Source organism: Mobula hypostoma, chromosome 3 (genome assembly GCF_963921235.1).
Source record: "Mobula hypostoma chromosome 3, sMobHyp1.1, whole genome shotgun sequence".
Lineage (NCBI taxonomy): Eukaryota > Metazoa > Chordata > Chondrichthyes > Myliobatiformes > Myliobatidae > Mobula > Mobula hypostoma.
Genome location: NC_086099.1, coordinates 221,640,838 through 221,667,904, shown reverse-complemented (window position 1 = coordinate 221,667,904; position 27,067 = coordinate 221,640,838). Strand labels below are relative to the sequence as shown.

Genomic DNA, 27,067 nt, shown 5'->3' with positions numbered 1-27,067 from the left:
ATGGATAATTGTGTTGAATGCAGAGCTGTAGTCAAAGAAGAGCATCCTGATGTGTGAATCTTCCCTGTCCAGCTGGGTGAAGAGCCAATGAAATGGCATCTGATGTTGACCTGTTGTGAGTGGAGTGGATCCAAGTCATCCTCAGACAGGTTGGTTTCTGACAAACTTCTCAAAGCACTTAATCACAGGGGATGTCCATAGGTGCCACTGAACGACAGATCAGCATGTTCTTCTTGAGCAGCAATAGGACTGAAGCATGACAGAAGCAGCTGGGTACTTCAGAAGCCAGATGTTGAAGATGTTTTAAGAAGGGGAGCAGGGCATGGACAGTAGAAGGTGGGAAAATCATCAGAAATTCTGAGGGACAAGAATCAAATCGGGATGATGCACGGCAGATCATATCTCACAAATTTAATTCCGTTTTATTTCTGAGGAGGTGATCAAGAAAGCTGGACAGTGCATTCGACTCGGTCCTGCATAGTCGGCTAGTTTGGAACGTCATGTCCCATAAAGCAGTAAAAGTTTGTGGAACAAATGCTTTCTGCGGCAATTTGTTGTGCTTTGAACGCGTTGACGTAAAGATCAGCTACAACATGCTACAGTTCTGATGCATTCCGTTAGAGTATCTGACGCAACCAAGGATTCCCTGTTACTACCCTTTTAAATAGCTATTTGTGGGACCCACCGTGGCACAGAGTACGCAGGCGCGTTCAAGTACTGCCGTTGCTACTCAGGTGCTTCCCTCAGCAACGGAAGATGTCGCAACCAAACATTATGGCTGACGTCAAATATGATTGTCATTTTTACGACCAATAAAAAAAGAAAGTATGCTATACGTGTCTTGTTTCGCCCATTCAGCGATCCGCACTGTGAAAAGGGGCGGGACTTTGTCGAGCAAGTTCGTAGGACTTGGGAGAGCGAGAGGTTGGCGCAGTTTTGGCGTTGGCGATTTGAATGAAGAGGGAAGACGCCGTTTAAACGTCCTGGACCCCGGCGATGGACAACGGTAGCGTGGAGGAGACGGCCGCCGCCCTGGTCAGGGAATATCTGAGCCGCAAGGTATAGGCAATGGCGCAGCTGAGAGGGAGGCGGTGGGGGGAAGGGGACTGGGGTCTGGGCTGAAGTGGTGGGAGAGAGGAGGGCAGAGCGTTTGGGCCCTGGAGAGGGGTCTGGAGGCGGCAGTGTTGGGGTAGAAAGAGGAGAGGAGGGTGAAGGGGAGGGAATGAACGGGGGGGGTAGGGTAGAACATCGAAGAGGGATGGGATAGGACGGAGAGATGGGATAAGATGGGGAGAGGGGGAGGGAGGGAGGGATGTGATAGGATGGGGAGGGAGAGTGAGGGATGGGATAGGATGCAGAAGGGAGAGGGAGGAATGGGTTAGGATGCAGAAGGGAGAGGGAGGGATGGGATAGGATGGGGAGGGAGGGTTAGGATAGGATGGGGAGGGTTGGGATAGGATGGGGAGGGAGGGTTGGGATAGGATGGGGAGGGAGAAGGAGGGATGGGATAGGATGCAGAAGGGAGAGGGAGGGATGGGATAGGATGAGGAGGGAGGGTTGGGATAGGATGAGGAGGGAGGGTTGGGATAGGATGAGGAGGGAGGGTTGGGATAGGATGAGGAGGGAGGATTGGGATAGGATGAGGGAGGGTTGGGATAGGATGGGGAGGCAGGGATAGGATGGGGAGGGAGGGATGGGATAGGACGTGGAGAGTGGGGGAGAGAGGGATGGGATAGGATGGAGAGTGGGGGAGAGAGGGATGGGATAGGACGTGGAGAGTGGGGGAGAGAGGGATGGGATAGGACGGAGAGTGGGGGAGAGAGGGATGGGATAGGACGTGGAGAGTGGGGGAGAGAGGGATGGGATAGGACGGGGAGAGTGGGGGAGGGAGGGATGGGATAGGACGGGGAGAGTGGGGGAGGGAGGGATGTGATAGGACGGGGAGAGTGTGGGAGGGAGAAATGGGATAGGACGGGGAGGGAGGGATGGGATAGGATGGGGATTGAGGGAGGGATGGGATAGGACGGGGATTGAGGGAGGGATGGGATAGGACGGGGATTGAGGGAGGGATAGGATAGGATGGGGAGAGTGGGGGAGGGAGGGATGGGATAGGACAGAGTGAAGGAGGGATGGGATAGGATGGAGAGTGGGGGAGGGAGAGGGATGGGATAGGGCGAGGAGGATGGGGGGAGTGAGGGATGTTATAGGATGGGGAGAAGGGGGGAGGGATGTTATAGGATGGGGAGAAGGGGGGAGGGATTGGATAGGACGGGGAGTGAGGGAGGGATGGGATAGGGCAGGGAGAGTGCGGGGGAGGGATTGGATAGGACGGGGAGGGATGGGATAGGACAGGGAGTGAGGGATGGGATAGGACGGTGAGGGAGGGATAGGATAGGATGGGGAGAGTGCGGGGGAGGGGTTGGATAGGATGGGGAGAGTGGGGGAGGGATGGGATAGGATGGGGAGAGTGGGGGAGGGATGGGATAGGACGGGGAGAGTGGGGGAGGGATGGGATAGGACGGGGAGAGTGGGGGAGGGATGGGATAGGACGGGAAAGAGGGGGTGGGAGGGATGGGATAGGACGGGGAGAGTGGGGGAGGGAGGGATGGGATAGGACGGGGAGAGTGGGGGAGGGAGGGATGGGATAGGACGGGGAGAGTGGGGGAGGGAGGGATGGGATAGGACGGGGAGAGGGGGGGAGGGAGGGATGGGATAGGATGGGAAAGAGCAGGTGGGAGGGATGGGATAGGACGGGGAGAGTGGAGGAGAGATGGGATAGGATGAGGAGGGTGGGGGGAGGGAGGGATGTGATAAGATGGGGAGAGGGGAGGGAGGGATGGGATAGGGCATGTGGAGGGAAGGATGGAATAGGACGGGGAAATTGGGGAGGGGGAGGGATGGGATAGGATGGCGAGGGGGAGGGAGGGATGGGATAGGACGGGGAAATTGGAGGGGGAGGGATGGGATAGGAGGGGAGGAAGGGATGGGATAGGACGGGGAGAGTGGGGCAGGGAGGAATGGGATAGGACAGGGAGGGAGGGATGGGTTAGGATGGGGAGAGTGGGGGGAGGGAGGGATGGGATAGGATGGGGAAAGTGGGGGAGGGAGGGATGGGATAGGACAGGGAGAGGGGGGGAGGGATGGGATAGGATGGGGAGAGTGGGGGAGGGAGGGATGGGTTAGGACGGGGAGAGTGGGGGAGGGAGGGATGGGATAGGACGGGGAGAGTGGGGGAGGGAGGGATGGGATAGGACGGGGAGAGTGGGGGAGGGGTGGATGGGATAGGACGTGGAGAGGGGGAGGGGTGGATGGGATAGGACGTGGAGAGGGGGAGGGGTGGATGGGATAGGACGGGGAGAGTGAGGGAGGGAGGGATGGGATAGGATGTGGAGAGGGGATGAAGGAATAGTACGGGGAGAGGGGAGTAGGAGGGGTCTGGGGTGTGGGTACTGCAGTAGGGGAGGGTGGGATGAGGGAGAAAAAGGAGGGGAGGAGACAGGTGAGAGTGTAGGTGGGGCCCTAGATAGGTACTGCAGGAGTCTGGTGGAGGCTGTTGGAGGAATGGCAGTGGGAGGTGTGGAGAGGCTGGTGCTAATGGGGTTGGTACTGTGTCAGAAGGAGAAGGGGGCAGGGACAGGGCCAGGGGATGGTGAGCCGGAGACAGCTGTGGAAGAGGAATTGGAAGGGATGGCTGTCGGAGAGAGGTGGGGCAGAGCAGGTGGGTGCTGTGGGGGTGGAGAAGGAGAAATGGGCAGCTGGGTCAGTAGTTGGGTTTGAGGGTTTTATGGGAAGGGTATTTGGGGTGGTAAAGGGATTCTAGGTAGTTGAGGATTCAGGGTAGGATATTTGGTGGTGGTGAAGTGCTATGAGGGACAGTGAGAAGAACGGGTACCGGGTGGTGATGTGACGAGGGCGAAGGGGTGGGGGGGTTTGGGATATTTGAGAGGGTAGGTTGTTTGGTGATGGGGCGAAGGGGTAGGGGTTAGGGTTGAGTGAGTTCAGGGTAGGTTGTCTGCCTGTGGGGTGAAGGGGTACAGGGGTTTCAGGGAATTTAGGGCAGCGGTGGTGGGAAGTAAAGGGGATTCCAGGGTGGGGGTAGGTGAGAGGAAAGGGGATTCTAGGAGGTGTGGGCTGTTGAGGCGTTAGGCTGTTCTGGAAGGGGTTGGGAGCAGAATGTGTATTATGGGGATTGGTGGGTGAAGGGAGAGTTGTTTCTATGGGTGGTAGAGGTCATGTGAGAGGTTAGGGAGTGAGGAGGGGTCCCAGGAAGAGAGGAGAGAGGTATTGGGGCTGAGTTAGAGATTAGGGCTGTGTACGTGTCCCAGGGAGATGGTGGGGATAGGGACGTAGAGAGAGTGGGAAAACTTAGGTGGGACTCGTGTGGGATTGGGATATTGGTATGGTGGCAGAGGTCAGGTTTTGATTGCAGGACAGGAACAGATTGTCCGGGTTAGAGATCGACTAATTGGATAGGGGTGGGCAATGTGAGTGATTGTTGTGGAATCAGTGTCTGGCACGGCATGAGAGAACTTTCCAAGTATTGAGGGACGAAGGTCCCAGTTCTTGCGGACAAATCATTGAATGTTAATATGAAAGACAAATGAACTTTATTCCAAGCTATTAAAATATTAGCACAAATTTCTCTTATTAGATGGGATGTGCTCTGAAAATTGTTCTGGTCTGCTCTTCCTACTGAAGGAAGATTAGAAGAAGCATAATGATGGTTCTATTTAATTTACAGGGCAGGGAACTGTTTTAATGAGAATCAGAGCAGAATCAGGTTTAATATCACTGGCATGTGTCCTGAAATTTGTTTTGTGGCAGCAGTACATAGTAAAAAAAAACTAAATTACTTTAAGAAATATATATATAAGATCAATTAATTAGTGCAAAAAGCACAATAAAAAATTGAGGTAGCATTCAGGGTTCATTGTCCATTCTGAAATCTGATGACGGAGGGAACGAAGCTGTTCTTGAAACATTGAGTGTGTGTCTTCAGGCTCCTGTGCCACCTCCTTGATGGTAGCAATGAGGTAAGGGTATGTCCTGGGTAGTAGGAATCCTTCATGATGGATGCTGCCTTTTTGAGGCATTGCCTTTTGAAGGTGTCCTTGACGAGATCTGATCTCATTGAAATATGCTAAATTGCCAGTATGTGACTACGTAGGTAGTTATTGTGGCTGGGGTGTCTCATACCCCGGAGTCAGGGCTCAGCTATTCAGAACTGCTGAGAAGAAATATCTTCATCTGGAGAATGGCAGATCTTACGCATGCTCTTCTGTGGGGGTTCAGTTACAGAGTATGTTTGACAGCAATCGACAGAATGAAGAGAAATGGGTTGAGTGCAGAGAAGTGGTACTGAGGTAAAAGATCAGCCCTGGGCTTGTTGGATAATAGAAACCAAGTTTTGTGCTGCTTCTAGATATATAGAGGCTTAAATAGGGGAAGGAAGGAAGAGAAACAGGTGGGGATTAATGGGGAAAGGATGCAGAGGACAATCAGAAAGGATAATCACGAGAGGTTCTGCAGATGCTGGAAATCTTGAGCAACACACAGATAATGCTGTGGAACTCAGCAGGTCAGGTAGCATCTATGGAGATGAATAAATCAGGTTTAATATCACTGGCATATGTCATGAAATACATCGTGCAGCAACAGTACACTGTGATACATAAATTACAAATTACAATAAGAAATCTGTATTAGAAATTAAGTTGAATAATAGTGCAAAAAGTGAGCCAAAAAAGTAGTGAGGTAATGTATGAATTCATTGTCCGTTCTAAAATTTGATGGCAGAGGGGTGAAGCTGTTCCTGAAACATTGAGTGCTTGTGGCTTCAGGCTCCTGTGCCACCTCCTTGCTGGTAGCTATGAGGTAAGGGTATGTCCTAGATGGTAGGAATCCTTAATGATGGATGCTGCCTTTTTGAGGCATTGCCCCTTGAAGATGGTCTTGACACTGGCGAGGATATTGCCTATGACGCAACTGGCTGAACTTGCAACTTTCTGCAGCTTTTTCCAATCCTGTGCCATAGCCCCTCCATACTAGTTGCTGATGAAACAGTTATAATGGTCTCCATGATACATCTGTAGAAATTTGCAAGTCTTTGGTGACATACCAAGGAGAGGTGTATGCAGTAGTACAGGATGGGACAGTAAATGGTGATTAAATATAAGGAGTGTTGATATGTCAGAGAATTTGGGGCAGCATGGAATGTGGTATTCCTAAGTGGGGTTATCAGGCCATTGAGGTATGCAATGGACTACAGATGAAGGTGCAGGGTTGATATGGAGATAAATATAATAAATAAATCAAGAAGAGGAATTCAGAAGTAAGAAGACATTAGAGATGTCAAACAAAAGAAGGGAACCATAGTGAGGAATATAGTAGAGCTACTAGGACTTGATGTTTCAATCCCTATGGTAAATTGGCACTCTCGATGTTGGCAGTGGGTTTAGAGTGGTGACAAGGAGGGAGGGTAGGTATGTCATCGGGGTCATCAGGTGGGCACCCTCCTTCTTTGAAGTTTCGTTGATAAGCCCACGACATCTCCAGAGGGCTCAGCGGTGCTACCTGGCATCCCAGATACACCCCCCTCAGTTCCAAACCCTCCTGTCTTCATCTTGCAGCCCAGTTGTTGTCTTTCCTTTTAATCCAAATCCAATTGCTGCTTTCTTCTGCTGCGTTTGACAAGGACTTGATTAAGAAGAGGAATTCAGAAGTAAGAAGTCAATAGACTGGTCGGAGATGTAGCAACGAATCCCCTGCATCCCACTTCTACAGGGAAAACCTTGGTCTTCCAGCCATTCTGGGCAGCTTCAGTTGCCAGTTCAGAGTACTTGGTCTTTTTCCTCTCATAAGCTTCTTCGACACCATCTTCCCATGGTACTGATAATTCCACAACATTTATTTGGATGATTGGTGGTGGTATGGGAAGAATAACAAGCAAAGGACAGTTATGCCAATTGATTAAATTCTTCTTAAGGCCATCACCGCTACTGGGGCATAGGCCACTGACAGAAGCTCACCAGAGTCCAGTCTTTCAGGTGTAGCCCATTGAATATTCTTCTGCCAGGGGTGAGGTCTTTGGAGCTTCTGTTATGTCTCTGTAGTGCTGGGTTATTAGGGACGGGGTTGCCAACCCTCCTTTCACAGCTGGCCTTGGGACTGTCCATGGCGGAGTTCTGAAGAAATTCTAGTTGGGTGGGGTGGGGTGGTGGGGGGGAGGGAAAGAAGAAAAGCAATTGATATGACATTCATTGTTATGTATTGTTCCAGTTACTAGACCGTTATAGGAGGAGAGGATGAGGCAAGTGAAAAGGGAGGAAATATAATGAGTAAACTGGGAAAACATTAAAACCCATTGCTAACACCTTTTTGTAGATTTGTTGGAGAAGATGAGTGGAAGTAAATTTGCCTGTCTTTAAGGCAGAAGTGAGAGTCAAACATTGGGGTGCAATGAGCAAAATAGTTTTTTGCTTTCATAACCAAAGGCTGAAAGAACGCACTGTTACCCAATGAGAGTTAAAACAAGGAAATTGAAATTGATTAGGACTGGCTCTTCATAATGTGTTCAGTCAACTATACAATATTGGCAATGGACAAAATATGACTGGACAAGCTGCCATCTTCACCCACATTCTGTGAATGAATTGAAAAGAATAAGAGCTGATCCCAGCAATGACTTTACCCTGAAGAGAGTGAATGGGTGGATATTGGACATCAGGGTAGCCTTGTGTGAAGAAGCAGACTGCTGAATCTTGGCTAAGTTACTTTCTGTGTAATGTACCTTAACACTGCATGGTAGCGCAAACCTTTTGAAATCTAGCCGATGTGTGCAGTCAGAAAACAAAACAATAATGAGTTCAGTTTGTGGAGGAGCTTGGATCTTGAGGGCAGGTGCAAGGTACTGATTTTAAAGTTCTCATTTCTATTTTCAATCCCCCCAGGGTCCTCTGACCTTCCTGTATTGGTAATCTATAAGCTTCAAGAAGTGTTCCAAATTTGGCTTCATGATTATTCTCAAATTTATTTGCCACAACATTGTTTGTACCTTTGACTGTCAAAGTCATGGGGTCCTTCCCCAAATCAAGTCAAAACAAATTCAAGTTCATGTTTAATTGCCATTCAATCATACGCATGAATACAGCCGAACGAAACGGCGTCTTCCTGGGCCAGGGTGCTAAACACAGTACCAACGGTCACATACGGTACATATAGTTACAATAGCTGAAAAACATATTGACAAAAAGAAATATATATAGTCACCTTTGTATTGCTTCTCATGAAAATATTGGGTAAACCTTATCACTTTGGTCTAGCATTTCGTTTGTCCTCGATCTCTTAGTATGTTATGTGATCAGTTTTTGCCTGACATTTCTCCTTTAGGTCCTGTAATTGCCCTTTTTTGATAAGTTTTCCTGAGTTACGGATACTTGCAGATGGAGGTTGTTGATTTTGCTTGAACTTGACAAATGTAAGACAAAAACGGAGGTGTGGTTTAATCATTATAATTTGAGGTAGGTATAGTGAAATTATTTCCTGGAATGGAGACTTCTGTCATCGGGAGTACGTGTTCTTACTGTAATTTAGTTGGAAAATTGGCAAGTTTTTTTTAACAGAAAGCTGTTGGAAGTTTAGAATCCTCTGCTTGCAAAAGATTGTGGATCCTGGTGGCTAATTGGAAATTTCAAGACTGATGCTGACACAACAAAGTCAAAGTATATATATGTCACTATATAACAGGAATTCTGCAGATGCTGGAAATTCAAGCAATACACATAAAAGTTGCTGGTGAACGCAGCAGTCCAGGCAGCATCTCTAGGAAGAGGTACAGTCGATGTTTCAGGCCGAGACCCTTCGTCAGGACTAACTGTTCAAATCTCTTACTCACTCTTCCTTCAGTTAGTCCTGACGAAGGGTCTCGGCCTGAAACGTCGACTGCACCTCTTCCTAGAGATGCTGCCTGGCCTGCTGCGTTCACCAGCAACTTTTATATGTCACTATATGCTACCTTGAGATTAATTTTCTTGCAAGCATTTACAGAAAAACATGCAATAGAATTTATGAAAACCATACATAAGCAAAGACTGACGAACGTTTTAGGTGTATGGTGTGTGGTACTGATCGAGTTCCCTTTACAGCTGGTAACAGTTGAAGGGGCTGAATTGTCTTCTTCCTGGATTAACATATGCTTGAACAAAGTAAAATAGATTTTGACCACAGCAACTATATCACTGCATTGAATGAGGAATGGAAGTATTTGTGGGTACCCATCTGGTAGATTGACCACTACGCTGTTGTAGGTAAGGATTTAAAAGAGATAAATTGTAATGAGAGTAAACCTGGGAAATATAATGGCAGATTTATCTTTCAGAAAACAAATTAACCAAGAGTTATTAATCATAGCAAGCAAGTCTTGATATTACTCATTTTCGCTGTTGGAAGAGGAGATTAGAAAAGCTGACAAAACCCAACAGGTTCCACTTGTGGTTGCTGTATTGATGGTCTCGGTTTTGAACTGAAATGTGTGCCTATGATTTCTCTTTATCGTGAGATTGCTGTCTCAAAACTCGGGAATTAGTTGAGCAGCAAGCACCAAGATGGGTAAAAATTTTGCTTATTGGCTATTCACTGACAGACAAGGCTTGATGTGTATTCTGTAAACAACATTGGCCATATACTGGGAATGTAAATGAGTTTCATGGAAATCGGAATGAATTGCTAGACAATTCCCTTGCATCCTGGATTATTTATGAACATTTGTCCTTAATCAGACAGGGTAATTAGCTGGGGTTAATGTTCTGGTCAAGGCAAAGAGGTATCTATTTCCAGTAAAATTCTGTAGGAGCATACATTTCCTAAAATATTGATTTTTAAAATCCGAGCTATCCTGTGCAATAAATAAATGATTTGACATACTCAGTCACTATAAGTAAATGGTTCTGTATTTAAATCAATATGTGGGACTGGCACATAGGAACTGCTTAAGGAATATGAGCAGCTGGGCCCAGCTTCAAAATAAAATAGGAAAATCTCTGGACTACTACCTGAGCTATATGCGAACAGGCATAAGATTAAGACCTTAAGACTTAGGAGCAGAATCAGGCCATTTGGACCATTGAGTCTGCTCACATCAATGCCACCATCTTTATAACATATATCTATTTTGCCCATGCTAAATACTTCGATTGTACTTCAAATCCAAAAGACCTGTAGGATCATACAGCCTGGTCTGCTTGTACCTATCTAGTAATGGCATCAGTACTCTCTAGCCTCCAGTGTAAGAGATGAGAATTGTATGCGTTGCTTAGATTGATTTGGGAAAAATTCGTCTTGATTATTAGGACATTGGGGTGGGGGGGGGTGTGGAAGAGATAGACTTTACTTGAAGTGAGCAGGAATCAGTGTCCAAGGAAATTGACTAACTAGGAATAGTAGGTGGCTGGGTACATTTGTAAAGTTTAAGAGAATGGGAAAAAGCAGTAGTGTGCAATTAGGAAAAAGTTGTAGGATAACTGAAGTCTTTCAGGAAGAGTCAGTGAATAGAAATCCACTAGAATGCTGCCATGTAGGGTTAGAGCAGGGAAAATGGTAGAGTCAGAGCGAAAAGCTCTTCATTTGAATGTAGGTAAAATTCATTACAGGAACTTAATGTCATAAATAGAAGTAAATGATACAGTATAAAACCATTAGAGACATATGGTTGCATAGTGACCAGTTGCTGGAAATTTAAGAGAGACAGGTAGTCTCTAATAAATAGTGGAGTAAAGGCAGAAGAGAGGAAGGATCTTGGCCTGAAAATCTAGTAGAATCAATTTGATTCAAGTGAAGAAGGGTCAGAAAATGCTGTTGGAGGTATCTATTGGTCCCCCAAATAATCCTGGTAAGGCAGTGTATAATGCATACCTGAAATTCTGTCCTTACTCATGACTGTGTGGCTAGGCAAAGCTCCAATGCCATCTGTAAACTGGCCAATGATACCACTACCATTGTGGGCAGAATCTCAGATGGTAAAAAGGAGGCATACAAGGGTGAGATAGATTGGTTGGTTGAGTGCTGTTGGAACAACAACCTCACATTCTGTCAGCAAGGCCAAGGAATTGATTGTAGAGTACAGGAAGGGCAACACTGATCTTCATTGAGGGGTGGAAAGGGTGTGCAACTTCAAGTTCCTGGGCTTTAATATCTCAGAGGACCTGTCCTGGACCCAACATTATTGATGCAGTCATGAAGAAGGCACAATAGCAGCTCTACTTCAGTAGGAGTTTCAGATTTTGTATGTCACCAAAGATTCTCTATGGATTTCTACAATTTTTGCAGATGTATAGAATATTCTGACTGATTGCATCAGTCTAGTATGGAGTCTCCAATGCACAAGATTGCAAGAGACTGCAGAGGATTGTTGACATAGCCATTTCCATTACATGTGCAATCCTGCTTGTCATCGAAGACATCTTGTAAAGGCAGTTCCTTAAGAATATGGCATGGTGATCCTTACCATCCAGGACATTTATTTATTTAGAGATAAAGCACGGAATAGGCCCTTTTGGCCCTTCAAGCTATACCACCAGTGGATTCAATTTACTTCTGAGGTAGGATATGTTTCATCACCTGTCAAAGCACTTCGTCACCTGAGGACTGGGAGAAATTCAGAGTTCAGCAGAGGAGGACAAAGGGCTTAATTAGGAAGGGGAAAAAAGATTATGAGAGAAAACTGGCAGAGAACATAAAAACGGACTGTAAAAGCTTTTATAGATATGTAAAAAGGAAAAGACTGATAAAGACAAATGTAGGTCCCCTGCAGACAGAAACAGGTGAATTGATTATGGGGAGCAAGGACATGGCAGACCAATTGAATAATTACTTTGGTTCTGTCTTCACTAAGGAGGACATAAATAATCTTCCAGAAATAGTAAGGGACAGAGGGTCCAGTGAGATGGAGGAACTGAGTGAAATACATGTTAGTAGGGAAGTGGTGTTAGGTAAATTGAAGGGATTGAAGGCAGATAAATCCCCAGGGCCAGATGGTCTGCATCCCAGAGTGCTTAAGGAAGTAGCCCAAGAAATAGTGGATGCATTAGTGATAATTTTTCAAAACTCGTTAGATTCTGGACTAGTTCCTGAGGATTGGAGGGTGGCTAATGTAACCCCACTTTTTAAAAAAGGAGGGAGAGAGAAACCAGGGAATTATAGGCCGGTTAGCCTAACGTCGGTGGTGGGGAAACTGCTGGAGTCAGTTATCAAGGATGTGATAACAGCACATTTGGAAAGCGGTGAAATGATCGGACAAAGTCAGCATGGATTTGTGAAAGGAAAATCATGTCTGACGAATCTCATAGAATTTTTTGAGGATGTAACTAGTAGAGTGGATAGGGGAGAACCAGTGGATGTGGTATATTTGGATTTTCAAAAGGCTTTTGACAAGGTCCCACACAGGAGATTAGTGTGCAAACTTAAAGCACACGGTATTGGGGGTAAGGTATTGGTGTGGGTGGAGAATTGGTTAGCGGACAGGAAGCAAAGAGTGGGAATAAACGGGACCTTTTCAGAATGGCAGGCGGTGACTAGTGGGGTACCGCAAGGCTCAGTGCTGGGACCCCAGTTGTTTACAATATATATTAATGACTTGGATGAGGGAATTAAATGCAGCATCTCCAAGTTTGCGGATGACATGAAGCTGGGTGGCAGTGTTAGCAGTGAGGAGGATGCTAAGAGGATGCAGGGTGACTTGGATAGGTTGGGTGAGTGGGCAAACTCATGGCAGATGCAATTTAATGTGGATAAATGTGAAGTTATCCACTTTGGTGGCAAAAATAGGAAAACAGATTATTATCTGAATGGTGGCCGATTAGGAAAAGGGGAGGTGCAACGAGACCTGGGTGTCATTATACACCAGTCATTGAAAGTGGGCATGCAGGTACAGCAGGCGGTGAAAAAGGCGAACGGTATGCTGGCATTTATAGCGAGAGGATTCGAGTACAGGAGCAGGGAGGTACTACTGCAGTTGTACAAGGCCTTGGTGAGACCACACCTGGAGTATTGTGTGCAGTTTTGGTCCCCTAATCTGAGGAAAGACATCTTTGCCATAGAGGGAGTACAAAGAAGGTTCACCAGATTGATTCCTGGGATGGCAGGTCTTTCATATGAAGAAAGACTGGATGAACTGGGCTTGTACTCGTTGGAATTTAGAAGATTGAGGGGGGATCTGATTGAAACATATAAGATCCTAAAGGAATTGGACAGGCTAGATGCAGGAAGATTGTTCCCGATGTTGGGGAGGTCCAGAACGAGGGGTCACAGTTTGAGGATAGAGGGGAAGCCTTTTAGGACCAAGATTAGGAAAAGCTTCTTCACACAGAGAGTGGTGAATCTGTGGAATTCTCTGCCACAGCAAACTGTTGAGGCCAGTTCATTGGCTATGTTTAAGAGGGAGTTAGATATGGCCCTTGTGGCTACAGGGGTCAGGGGGTATGGAGGGAAGGCTGGGTTCTGAGTTGGATGATCAGCCATGATCATAATAAATGGCGGTGCAGGCTCGAAGGGCCGAATGGCCTACTCCTGCACCTATTTTCTATGTTTCTATGTTTCTATGTTACAGTGGATGTAAGTGCTACTGGACAATGGTCATTGAGACAGGTTACCACATTCTCCTTGGGTACTGGTATAACTAAAGCCTGCTTAAAGCAGGTAGGTACTTCAGACTACCAAAGGAAGACGTTAAAGATATCAGTAACCACTCCAGCCAATTGATTAGCACAGGTCTTTAGGTACCCCATCTGGGCCAGATGCCTTCTGTGGATTCACCCTCCTGAAGGATGCTCTTATGTTGGCCTCAGACTGAAATGACAGGGTTATTGGGGGCTGTGGGAGTTCGTGGAAGTGCCTGTCTGTTTTGACAGCCAAAGTAAGCTTGAAAGAGATTGAGCTCATCTAAGAGCAAAACCTAGCTAACACATATTCTGCTTGGTTTTACTTTGTAGGAAGTGATAGCATTCAAGCCCTGTCACAGCTGTCGAGCATCCTTCTGTGATTCACCTTTGACATTGGAATTGCCACTTTGCATGTGAGATGGCTTTTCGGAGATCATACCTGGACCTCTTGTACTTACCTTGATTAACAGATCTGAATCTCATAGATCTAGCCCTCAGCAGATTGTGGATCTCTTGGTTCATCTGGGGCTTCTGCTTGGTGAAGACTGAATTTGTTGGGACACACTTATCCATGAGTCTATTTCAAGTTAAATCAATTGACATGGGGGATAGCAGAGCTTTGCTTCAAGATGAGCTCAATGCCTTCTATGCTCATTTTGACCACCAGAACATGGAGGAACCATTGTGCATCCCCACATCTCCTGATGCTAGGTTGGTGCTAGTATCTGCACATGACATGCCGGCTGCCTTCAAGAGGGTGAATCCAAGGAAAGCATCTGGTCTGGATGGAGTACCTAGCCGAGTACTGAAGACCTGTGCTGACTAATTGGTTGGTGTGTTTATGGATAACTTCAACCTCTCGTTCTGGCAGCGTGTGGTACCCACCTGCTTCAAGCAGACTTCAATCATGCCGGCACCCAAGAAGAGTGTGGTAACCTACCTCAATGACTATTGCCCAGTGGTGCTTACATCCACAGTGATGAAAGTGTTTTGAATCAGAATCAGGTTTATTATCACTGACATGTGTTGTGAAATCTGTTAACTTAGCAGCAGCAGTTCAATGCAATACATAATGTAGAAGAAGAAGAAATGTCCATTTAGGAATCATATGGCAGATTGTCTGGGTGGTGTCATAATAACAAACTCAATGTCAACAAGATCAAGGAGCTAATTGTAGACTTCAGGAGAGGGAATCTAGAGGTCCATAAGCCAGTCCTCATCAGAGGATTGGAGGTGGAGAGGGTTAAATTCCTGGGTGTCACCATCTCAGAGGATCTGTCTCAGACCCATCGTATGAATGTAATTGCAAAGAAAGCACAAAAGTGCCTCTATTTCCTTAGAAGGCTGTGGAGGTTTGGCATGGCATCAAAAACCTTGACAAACTTCCCTGGATTTGTAGTGGAAAGTGAATTGACTGGCTGCATTATGATCTGGTATGGGAACACCAATGCCCTTGAACAGAAAATCCTGCAAGATATAGTGGATTCAGCCCAGTGGCTATATTTCATTGGGAGTTTGGGGAGATTTGGTGTGTCATCTAAAACACCCAAATTTCTGCAGATGTACCATCACTGTCTCATATGGGGGAGGGGCAAAAGCTACTTAGAGTTGTAAAATTAGCCAGCTCCGTCATGGGTAGTAGCTTCCATAGCATCCAAGACATCTTCAAGGAGTGGTGCCTCAGAAAGGTGGGGTCCACACCCACCCAGGATATGCCCTCTTCTCATTGTTGTCATCAGGACGGAGGTACATGTAAATACGTGTGTACATAAATGTCTGTGTATATGTATTTACTGTAATTCATTTATTTTTTTAATGTATCATGTATTGCATTGTACTGCTGCCACAAAGTTAACAAATTTCATGACATATGCCAATCATATTGAACTTGATTCTGGTTCGGTACATAATGGGTAAAGGCCGTCCAACCTTTGAGCATATCTACATGAAACTGTGTTGTAGGAAAGTAGCATCTAACATCAAAGCTTCTCATCACCCAGGCCTTGCTCTTTTCTCACTGCTGTTATCAGGCAGAAGGCTTCAGGACTTGCAGCATCAGGTTCAAGTCAATTATAACCCATAAGATATGGGAGCAGAATTAAGCCATTTGGCCCATTGAGTCTGCTCTGCTATTTCATCTTGGCTGATCAAATTTTCCTCTCGGCCCCAATCTCCTGCTTTCTTCCCATATCCCTTCATGCCCTGACCAACCTATCAACCTTTGCCTTAAATATACATAAGACTTGGCCTGCACAGCTACCTGTGGCAAAGAATTCCACAGACTTGCCACTCTCTGGTAAAGAAATTCCTTCTCATCTCCATTTGAAAAGGACGCCCCTCTATTCTGAGGCTGTGTCCTCTGGTCTTAGACTCCCCCACCATAGGAAACATCCTTTCCACATCCACTCTATCAAGTGGATTCAATATTTTCCATTATTCCATTATTCAATATTCAAAAACCATTCAATAGGTTTCAATAAGGTCACCCCTCATTCTTCTGAATTCTAGTGACTACAGGCCCAGATCCATCAAACACTCTTCATATGACAAGCCATTCAATCCTGGAATCATTTTCGTAAACCTCCTTTGAACCCTCTCCAGTTTCAGCACATCCTTTCTAAGATAAGAGGCCCCAAACTGCTCATAATACTCCAAACGAGACCTCACCAGTTCTTTATAAAGTCTTAACATTACACCCTTGATTTTGTATTCAATTCCTCTTGAAATGAATGCTAGCATTGCATTTGCCTTCCTCACCATAGACTCAACCTGCAAATCAACCTTTAGGAAATCCTGCATAAGGATTCCCAAGTCCTTTTGCACCTGTTTTTCATATTTTCTCTCCATTTAGAAAATAGTCTGCCCTTTCATTTTTTTCTACCGAAGTGCATGACCATACACTTCCCGACACAGTATTCTATCATTCACTTTTTTGCTAGTTCTCCTAATCTGTCCTTCTGTAGCCTCTCTACTTCCTCAAAACTACCTGCCCCTTTACCAGTCTTCATATCGTCTTCAAATTTTGCAACAAAGCCATCAATTCCATCATCCAAATCATTGACATATAATGTGAAAAAGACTTGGTCCCAACACAGACCCCTGTGGAACACCACTGGTCACTGGCAGCCAGCCGGAAAAGGCTCCCTTTATTCCCACTGTTTACCTCCTGCCAATCAGTTACTGCTTTATCAATCTAGAATGTTTCCTGTAACACCATGGGCTCTTAGCTTGTTAAGCAGCCTCATGTGTGGCACCACCTGAAAATCCTAGCCAGTCATAATCCTCCTTTGAATCCTCTCCAGTTTCAGTACATCTTTCTAAGATAAAGGACCCAAACCTGCTCCAACCCTGTGTCACCTCTTTCTAATGATTTGATTTCATTTTTTTTTACCAACGGCAACGCCGCCCCCACTGCCTTCCTGCCTGTACTTTCAATACAATGTGTATCCTTGGACATTAAGCTCACAGCTATAACCTTCTTTCAAGCCATGATTCAGTGATGCCTACAACATCACACCTACCAATCTGCAACTGTGCTTCAAGTTCATTTACCTTGTTCTGTATATTGTGCGCATTCAAATATAACACCTTCAGTTCTGTATTCACCCCTATTGATTTTGTCCACCTTTTATGTTGTAACTCATCCTGTTGATTGCAATTTTGCCCTATCAACAGCCTGTCCTCACTACAACGTTGCCTCTGTTATAAAGCAGCTACATCATTATCAGCACTGTTTTCTGCCTTTCCTATGATACTTGTTGCATTGAAATATCTGCAGTTCAGGACACTAGTTGCACCATGCTCGATTCTTTGATTTGTAATTTTGTCTGAGGTCTTACCAACATCTGTCTCCACAGCTTCTCCACTAACTGTTCTAGCACTCTGGTTCCCGTCCCCCTACAATTATAGTTTAAACCCCACCATACAGTATTAACGAACCTTCCCACTAGGATATTAGTTTCCTTCCAGTTCAGATGCAAACTCTCCTTTCTGTACGGGTTCCACCTTCCCTGGAAGAGAGCCCAATGATCCAAGAATATTATACCACCTTAGCCATTAACTCCTTAGCCATGTATTAAACTGTATAATCTTTAGAGTTGTGGCCTCAGTAGCATTTGACACTGGTAGCAATCTTGTGATTACAACCCTAGAGGTCTGTGGTGCCCTTTAACTTGGCACCTAACTCCCTGAATTCTTTATGCAGAACCTTGTCACTCGTCTTACCCACGTCATTGGTATCTACATGAATTATGACTTCTGGCTGTTCACCCACCCACTTAAGAATTCTGAGGATTTGATTCGAGGTATCCCTGGACCCTGGCACCCACGAGACAACATACCATCCAGGAATCTTGTTCTCGCCCACAGAAGCTCCTGTCCTTTACCCTTAACTAACAAATCCCTTGCTACTTCTCCACTCTTCCCTTCTGAATCACAGAGGCAGATTCGGTGCCAGAGACCCAGCCACTATGACTTTTCCTTTGTTAGGTCAATCCCATCCAAAGTGGTATACCTGTTATTGAGTGAGATAGCTGTAGGCATACTCTGCACTGGCTCCTTGACCATTTTCCCTTTCCTGGCTGTCACCCAGTCTGTGTCTTGCACCTTGAGTGTAACTACCTCTCCATATGTCCTGCCTATCACATCCTCAGCCTCCCAAATGATCCGGGGTTCATCCAGTTCCAGCTCCAACTCCTGAACATGAATTGTTAGAAGCTGCAGCTGGATACACTTCTTGTAGTTGTAGTTATACCCCTCAACTATCAGGCTGCTGAACAATAGATAATTACACTCATCTATTGAGATTTTCCCAGAATGAATGTTCTCACTTTAAGGACTCTCTATTTTGTTGCTTCATGTCCTCATTATTTACTTCTATTTATTTCTATTTGCATTTGGGCAGTTTGTTCTTTTCTATGCTGTTGCTCTTTCATTGATCCTGTTAACAGGTCCTATTCTATTGATTTGCTGAGCATGCCTGCAGGAAAAAGAATCTCATGCTTGTATCTGGTGACATGTATATACTGAGATAATAAATGTTGCTTTGGACTTTATGAAGTCTGTGACAACTGTGGCGTATTCATTCAGATCCTCTGAGTCCTTGAATATGGTGCAGTCCACTGACCTGATGCAATCCTATAGAAGCTTTTCTGCTTCTGGCAACCACCTCATTTTCCTTGCCTCTGGTGCCTTACTCTTTAGCTCTCTCTGCGTAGGTAGGGAGAGGAAAGTCAGTTGATACTGAATTGTCAGCATATCTGATTGTAGGGTAATAGTGGTCGAATATATTGGGACCCCTGGTGCTGTAGGTGATATGGTGGTGGTAATTGTTTAGAGATTTCTTCAAGGAAGCCTGAATTAAATTGGGGTAGGCTGTTTCTGGTATGTTAATTGTGGTACTCAAAAATACATCGAGTGCTTTCTTATCCTCTGCCTTTGGTGGCACGAAAACTGCAGTCAGGATCATGGAGAAGAACTCCGGTTAAGTAGAACAGATGGCACTGAATTGTTAGATGTTTCAGGTCAGGAGACGAGTACGACAAGACCACTATGTTCAAGCACCATGAAGGGTTTATTGTAAAACATAGACATCGACTTCCTGCTTTCTCCAAATCAGCAGCTTGGTCCATCTGTGAATTGAGAATACTTCAGGCCAAACCACCATATCTGGAAAGAATATGTGAACGTCGGCTTTAAATATGTGCCAGTGAATTCCACAGATTCACCACCCTGTAGCTAAAGCAATTCTTTTTCATCTCTGTTCCAAAGGATTGTCCTTCTATTTTGAGGTTGTGCCCTCTATTCTTAGACTCGCCCACTGTAGGAAGCATCCGCTCCGCATTCGCTGTATCTAGGCCTTTTAATATTCGATTAATTTTCAATGAGAACCCAACCCCCCCCACCCCATTCTTCTGAACTCCAGCGAGTAATGGCCGAGAGCCATCAAATGCTTTTCGTATGTTAACTCTTTCCTTCCCGGGTCATTCTTGTTCACCTCCTCAGGACCTTTTCCAATGTCAGCACATCTTTTCTTAAACAAGAGAAAATCTGCAGATGCTGGAAATCAAAGTAGTACATACAAAATGCTTGAGGAACTCAGCAAGCCAGGCAGCATCTATGGAAAAGAGTAAACAGTTGATGTTTTGGACCAAGGCCCTTCATCAGGACTGGAAAAAAGAGGTGAGAGGTCAGAGTAAGAAGGTGGGTGGGAAAGGAGGAAGAGGTACAAAGTATTAGGTGAGTAAAGAGCTTGATAGATGACTGGTGAAAAAGTTAAAGGGCTGGAGAAGGGGGAATCTGATGGGCGCGGCCAGAAGGCCATAGAAGAAAGGGAACGAGGAGGAGCACCAGAGGGAGGTGATGGACAGGTAAGGAGATGAGGTGAATGGTGAAGGACAGATGGTGGCTGTTACCAGAAATTCAAGAAATTGATGTTCATGCCATTTGTTTGGAGGCTACCCTGACGGAATATAAGATGTTGCTCCTCCATCCTGAGTGTAGCCAAATAGCGTCAGTAGAGGAGGCCGTGGACTGACATGTTGGAATGAGAAATAGAATTGAAATGGGTGGCCACTGAAAGATCCTGATTTTTGTGGCAAATGGAGGGTAGGTGCTTGGCAAAGGGGTCTCCCAATCTATATCAAGTCTCACTGATATACAGGAGGCCACACCAGGAGCACCAGAAACTTACCCCTGATATCCCCTCTGTACCTACTTCCAAGCACCTTAAAACTGTCCTCTTATGTTAGCCATTTCAGCCCTGGGAAGAAGCCTCTGACTATTCACACGATCAATGCCTCTCATCATCTTATACACCTCTGTCAGTGTCACCTCACCTAGAAGGACTGGTTGGGGCCCTGAATGGTAGTGAAGGAGGAGATATAGGTGTGGCACTTGTTCTGCTTGCAAGGATAAGTGCCAGGAGGGAGATCAATGAGGAGGGATGAGCGGACAAGGGAGTTGCATAGGGAGCCATCCCTGTGGAAAGTGGTGGGGGTGGGGGAGGGAAAGATGTGCTTGGTGGTAAGATCCCATTGCAGATGGAAGAAATTAACAGAGAATTATGTGCTAGACGTGGAGGCTGGTGAGGTGGCACGTGAGAACCTCATCCATGGTTAGGCAGCGGGAGGATGGGTTGAGGATGGTGTGGAATGGAATAGATGAATAGATGAGGTGAGGGCGGTGTTGATGGTGGAGGAAGGAAAGCCCCTTTCTTTGAAGAAGGGGGACATCTCCTTTGTTCTGGAATGAAAAGCCTTATCCTGAGAGCAGATGCAATGGAGACGGAGGAATTGAGAGAAGGGGATGGCACTTTTACAAACAACAGGGTGAGAAGAGGTGTAGTCCAGGTATCTGAGAGTCGGTGGGTTTATAATAGACATCAGTAGATAAGTTGTCTCCAGAGATAGAGACAGAGACTTCGAGAAAGGGGATGGAGGTGTCGGAAATGGACCAGGTAAATTTGAGGGCAGTGTGGAAGTTGGAGGTAAAGTAAATGAAGTCTACGAGCTCAGCATGGGTACAGGAAGCAGCACCAATGCAGTCATCGATGTAGCATAGGAAAAGTTAAGTGATACTGGTATAGGCTTGGAATTTAGACTGTTCCACATAGCTGACAAAAAGGCAGGCATATCTGAGACCCATGCGAGCACCCATGACTGTACCTTTTGTTTGAAGGAAGTGGGAGGAGCCAAAGGAAAAATTATTGAGAGTGAGGACCAGTTCCACCACTGGAGAAGAGTGGTGATGGAGGAGAACTGGTTGGGCCTGGTGCGCAGAGAGAAGTGGAGAGCCTTGAGGCCTTCCTGATGGGGGATGGAGGTATATAGGTGTAGCCCCCTGGTAAGCCTCGGGGTCGCTCCACTCACTGTCGTCTAGAGGAAACAGCCCTCAGCTCTGCCAAATTGGGTAATTAAGTTTGTGTGGATGCTATGTGATGTACCCCACCCTGCCAAATAACAGACAATACACCCTATATGATTAAATGAATTACAGTTTATAGATATTACTGGAACTATATAATTAATAGAGATAAAATATAAAAGGAAAATAAAAGGTGCCACACTTATCAAAGTTCAATCTCTTCGTGCACAAACAGTTGGAGCTCTAGTAACAATCCTGTCTTCACCATTCGATCCCCTCTGACCACCTCGTCCTGCCGCCTAGGACCAACCACGGTGGTCGAACAGACGCTCCACACGAGTCTGTCTCCGTCTCCTCTCCTTGCCGAAAACCCTGGACCTCGGACTCCTGCTTGGGGTCCGACCCCGTTAGCCAGCTCTCAGCACCTTGTCCATTTTCTCTCTCCATTGCGCCTTCTCAAAAATCCACACATCACAATAATTTACAGACACACTAGAAAGAATAACATGGACACTCATTGGTTCATTCGCTCTCTTATCAACAATATAACCCAAACAAGCTGCTAGCGAGAGAACTTTCTCAGCATTAAACATAACAAAGAAGACATTTTAATTATAACATAACAAAGAAGCCATTTTAATTAGCCTACGCAGTAACATAAAAGAAGAAACCCCTTACATAGGGAGTGGACTTCCATCATGAAAATGACACAATCAAGGCCAGGGAACTTGAAATCATTGAAAAGATCAAGAATGTGTGAAATGTCACATATGTAGGTATGAAGTGACTGAACTGGGGGGGGGGGGGGAAGAACAGAGTCAAAGTATGCAGATATAAGTTTGGTGAGGCAGGAACAAGCAGAAACCAATGGGTCTACCTGAACTGGCAGGTTTTTGGATCTTGAGAAGGAGGTTGAAAAAGGCAGTGCGGGATAAGGGAACTATGAGGGTGGTGGCAGTGGATGGGAGATCCCCAGTTAGTGATGGTGTTCGTGAAAATGGCCTTGTGCACCTTAGTGGGTCCTGTTCAAAGAGTAAGTAAGAGGAGGTGTCTGAGAGTTGTCGCCAGGCCTCAGCAAGGTAGAGGTCTGTCTGCCAGACTACTACAACACCCACTTTATCTGCAGGTTGGATGCTGGGGTTAGGATTAGTGCAGAGAGAGCAGACAGTGTGATCAGAAAGAGTGAGGTTAAAATTGGAGAGAGGAGTAGTAAAGTCGAGACGGTTGATGTCTTGTCGGCAGTTGGTAATAGAGCAATCTAGAGCAGGCAGAAGACCAGAGCAGCATGTCTAGGAAAAGGAGGAGGGTTGAAGACAGAAGAAGGGGTCATCGGTGGGGGCTGGAGAATCCTTGTCAAAGAATTCTGCACAGAGCGGCAGAAGGAGAGGTCAACGTCATGGCGGGCACAGAAACTCACTGAGGTGTGGGTGCAGGGAACAAAGGTGAGCCCTTACTGAGTACTTTTCTTAGATAAGAGGCCCAACATCCTATTGAAACACAAACTTTTGAGGCTTGTCGGGGTAGATGTGGAGCCTCCATGTTTGAGGTGACTGAAACCAGGGGTCATAGTCTCAAAATAAGTGATTAACTATTCACAACAGAAGTAAGAAGAAAAGACTGATATTTTCAGATGCTAAATGTATCAAGGGACTGTTGGATTAGACTATATAATTATTATTTTCCTTGTAGTTTAACTTTCTTCTGCTTGTTTGTATTTTTATATAATCTCCAGCAGGATATTGGGTTTGTGTTTAAGGGTGGCCCTGAGGTAAAAAAAAATCACCGTTGATCTTTTTATATACTGTATGTCACCTTGCCCCTCCATTCTCTGTCCTGATGCAGGGTTTCAACCTGAAATATGTACAGTTCTTTCCCTCCCACAGATGCTGCTTGACCCGTTGAGTGCTTCCAGCAGAATGTTGCTCCAGATTTCAGCACCGGCAGTTTCTTGTGCCTGCTCACCATTGTTGGTAATGGATTCCCAAACAGGCACAAGGGCAATGTGACCTATTTATATTTATAATCTTTTGTGGTTCTTTCAGAAGCAATGTTCAGTAGATAATAGAAATCTTAAAGAGAAGTGAACACTGGAAGTATTCAGCAGATGTATGGAGAGTCACTTGGTAATAGAAGGTCAGATGCAGGTCATTGACTTGGGTCATCATCTCTTTTTCTCCCTCTCCATAGATTTGCTTGACCTGAATACTTTCTGATGTTTTGAAATACCTTTCGTGTTTATTTTCCTGAGCATGTAGACACGGTGTAGTTTCAGGAAATAGGCTTATAGCCAGATGTTGTTCAATTGTACAGCATTCCATGAAGAATGATGAGGATAGTTCTGGACATGGTAGTACAGACCCAGTAGAAATAAGCTTCCATTTGGTGAGAATAAGGTCATACTCTGAGGTTCTGATGATGTTAGGCTTTTAATACGTGCAGAGTATTGATCTTAGATGGTAACATTGGATCAGTGGCTGAGAGTATAAAAACAAACTAGGTGTGAAATAGGAAGGAATTATATTCCAATTGAGCTATAACTTTGAGGAACAGAATGATTATGTTATAGTAGAAGGTCATTTGGCCTATCAAATCAATTCTGTTTTTCTGTTGAGCAACATAGTCATTTCTATTATTCTGCTCTATCCATGTAAAGAAAAAAAAGACCTTTTTATTCATGCTTTAATGCAGATTCTTGATTTTTACAGTGTTGGGATGTGCCAATATGCTTTTAAACATTAAAGACACGAAGTATCTGACTCATAGTGGATAGAAAAGAGCCAAAAGAGAAGAAGGAAGTTGGAATTATCTACAAGAGAAAAATTATACAACAAACCAATGGAGCCAGTGGCTGACAAGTCCTCTGAATTGAATTGACTTTATTACTTACATTCTTCAGATACATGTGGAGTAAAAATCTTTACGTTACGTCTCCATCTTAATGTGCAATTGGTAGTAATTTGTAATAAATAGTATGTACAATGACAGTCAATCTAGCATGGAAATACAATTGTATCAGTGTGAATTAATCAGTTGAATGTTCTGGAGGAAGAAGCTGTCCCAGAGCCTGTCAGTCCTGGCACTTATGTTGCGGTACCGTTTCCCAGATGGTAGTAGCTGGAACAGTTTGTGTTTGGGGTGACTCATGTACTCATTGATCCTTCAGGCCCTTTTTACGCACCTGTCTCTGTAAATGTACTGAATAGTGGGAAGTTCACATCTACAGATGCACTGGGTTATCCGCACCACTCTCTGCAGAGTCCTGTGATTGAGGGAAGTACAGTTCCCATACCAGGCAGTGATGCAGCCAGTCAAGATGCTCTCAATTGTGCCCCTGTAGAAAGTCCTTAGGATTTGGGGACACATACCAAACTTCTTCAACTGTCTGAGGTGAAAGAGACGCTATTGTACTTTCTTTCACCACACAACCGGTATGTACGGACCACATGAGATCCTCGGTGATATGTACGCCAAGGAATCTAAAGGCATTCACCCTCTCAACCCTAAATCCACTGATGTCAATAGGGATTGGCCTGTCTCTGTTCCTCCTGTAATCCACAACCAGCTCCAGTATTTTTGCAACATTGAGGGAGAGGTTGTTTTCTTGACTCCACTGTGTCAGGGTGATGATTTCTTCTTTGTAGGCTGCCTCATTAATATTTGAGATAAGGCCAATCAATGTACTATTGTCAGCAAATTTAATTAGCAGATTGTTGTGGGTGGCGGCACAGTCATGGGTATACAGAGAATAAAGAGGGCTTAGGACACAGCCCTGAGGGGCAAGAGTGAGGGACCCCACTCTTACCACCTGCCGGCAACCTGACAGGAAGTCCAGGATCCAGCTGCACAAGTCAGGGTCAAGGCTGAGGGTCTCTGAGCTTCTTGTCGAGCCTGGAGGGAATTATGGTGTTGAATGCTGAACTGTAGTCCAAGAACAGCATTCTCACATAAGCATCCTTCTTCTCCAGATGTGGACGGTGTGTAGAGCTGTGTCTATTGCATCACCTGTCGATTTGTTGTGTCAGTAGGCGAACTGTAGGGGTCCAGTGTGGGTGGTAGCAAGCTGCAGGTGTAGTCCTTGACCAGCCTCTCAAAGCATTTGCTTATTATTGAGGTGAGTGCAACAGGATACCAGTTGTTCAGACATGTTACCTTGGTCTTTGTAGGTACAAGGACAATGGTGGATGTTTTGGAGTAGGAGGGCACTCTACACTGGGAGAGGGAGAGATTAAAAATGTCAGTAAGCACACCTGCCAGTTGTGTCACGCACATCTTGAGGACCTGCCCTGGGATGCCAACTGGTCCCGCAACCTTTCGACTGTCCACTCATTGGAAACACCTGCGTACTTCAGCCTCAGGGATGACCAAGGAGCAGGTCGCTTTGGCGGCTCTTCTCAGGGGCTCAGTGTTGGTGATATTGAACCAAGCATAAAAAAAAAGATTTAGCTCATCTGGGAGAGAAGCAGTGATGTTGGCAGCACCACTGTGCTTAGCTCTGAAGTGTGTGATGGTGTGCAGACCTTGCCATAAGCTGTGTGTGTTGTTGGAGAGTTGTGTCTGGACCTTGTCCCTGTATTGTTGTTTCAGTGCCTTGATGACTTTGTGTAGATTGTAGCTGCATTTCTTGACCTCCTGCTGACTACCAGCTATGTAAGCTCTGTCTCGCACGGTAATTGCTGCTTGCATGGAACTGTTGATCCAGGTTTCTGATTTGGATAGACCCTAACTGATTTCTGGGGGACAATATCCTTGCTGTACTTCTGGATGAAGCTCGTGACCCCATCCTTGTACTCAGAGACATCCTCATCACGAAAGACATTCCAGTGGACATCATCAAAGCAGTCCTGTCGCATCGAGACAGATTGGTTGGACCAACAGTGGAAGGTTTTAACTATGAATGCCTCTTGTTATAGCTTCTGCCTGTACATTGGCAGATGCAAGCTGGAGAAGTGATCCGACTTTCCAAATGGCGGGTGGAGGAGCACTTTGTAAGCATTGCGGAAGGGAGAGTAGCGGTGATCGAGTATGCTATCTTTCCATGTGCACAGCTGGATGTGCTGTCAACTGTTTGGAGAGACTTTAGACAGTGACACTCTATTAGTCTCTGGCAAGGATGAAGGCAGCCTCCCTCCCTGGGTATTCAAGAAAGTGGCTTTTCCCTTCTATTAAGATTACATAGAATATGAGGAAGTTCCAGAGGATTTTGAAAACTAAATGTAAAATTGTGGCGCAAGGAAGGTCTCCAGGCCAGTTAGTGTAACTATTGGTGAGAAAATGTTGGAATTCAGTAATTGGTTTATTATTGTCACATGTACTGAGATCAGTGAAGAGCTTGCCTTGATTACTATTTATACAGATTAAATCAGTGCATACAGTGCATTAAGGTAGTACAAGCAGTAGTAATGCAGAATTTACCCAATTTCCCTCGGGATCAATAAAGTATATCTATCTCCATCTATCTATCTAGAATAAAGAGAAAGAAAGAGAACACACACACATCATGTAAAAAAAAAATAAAAACAAGCAACAGCGTTGAGAATGAAAGTGTATTTTTA

General features: G+C 45.3%; 1 protein-coding gene across 2 annotated transcripts in view; it reads left to right on the top strand.

Moving 5' to 3' along the window:
• Positions 1-895: 895 nt before the first annotated feature.
• Positions 896-27,067, top strand: part of mindy4 (MINDY lysine 48 deubiquitinase 4) — a 291,924-nt gene continuing 265,752 nt past the window's right edge. The window contains exons 1-2 of one of the 2 annotated variants that reach the window (XM_063044571.1): positions 924-1,059; positions 24,221-24,422. Coding sequence is in view for 1 of the 2 variants with exons in the window: in XM_063044570.1 (XP_062900640.1) it covers positions 997-1,059 (63 nt within the window). In the remaining variant the exon portion in view is untranslated. Of the gene's footprint in view, positions 1,060-24,220; positions 24,423-27,067 lie in introns of both variants that reach the window. The other variant, XM_063044570.1, reaches the window with a different exon arrangement.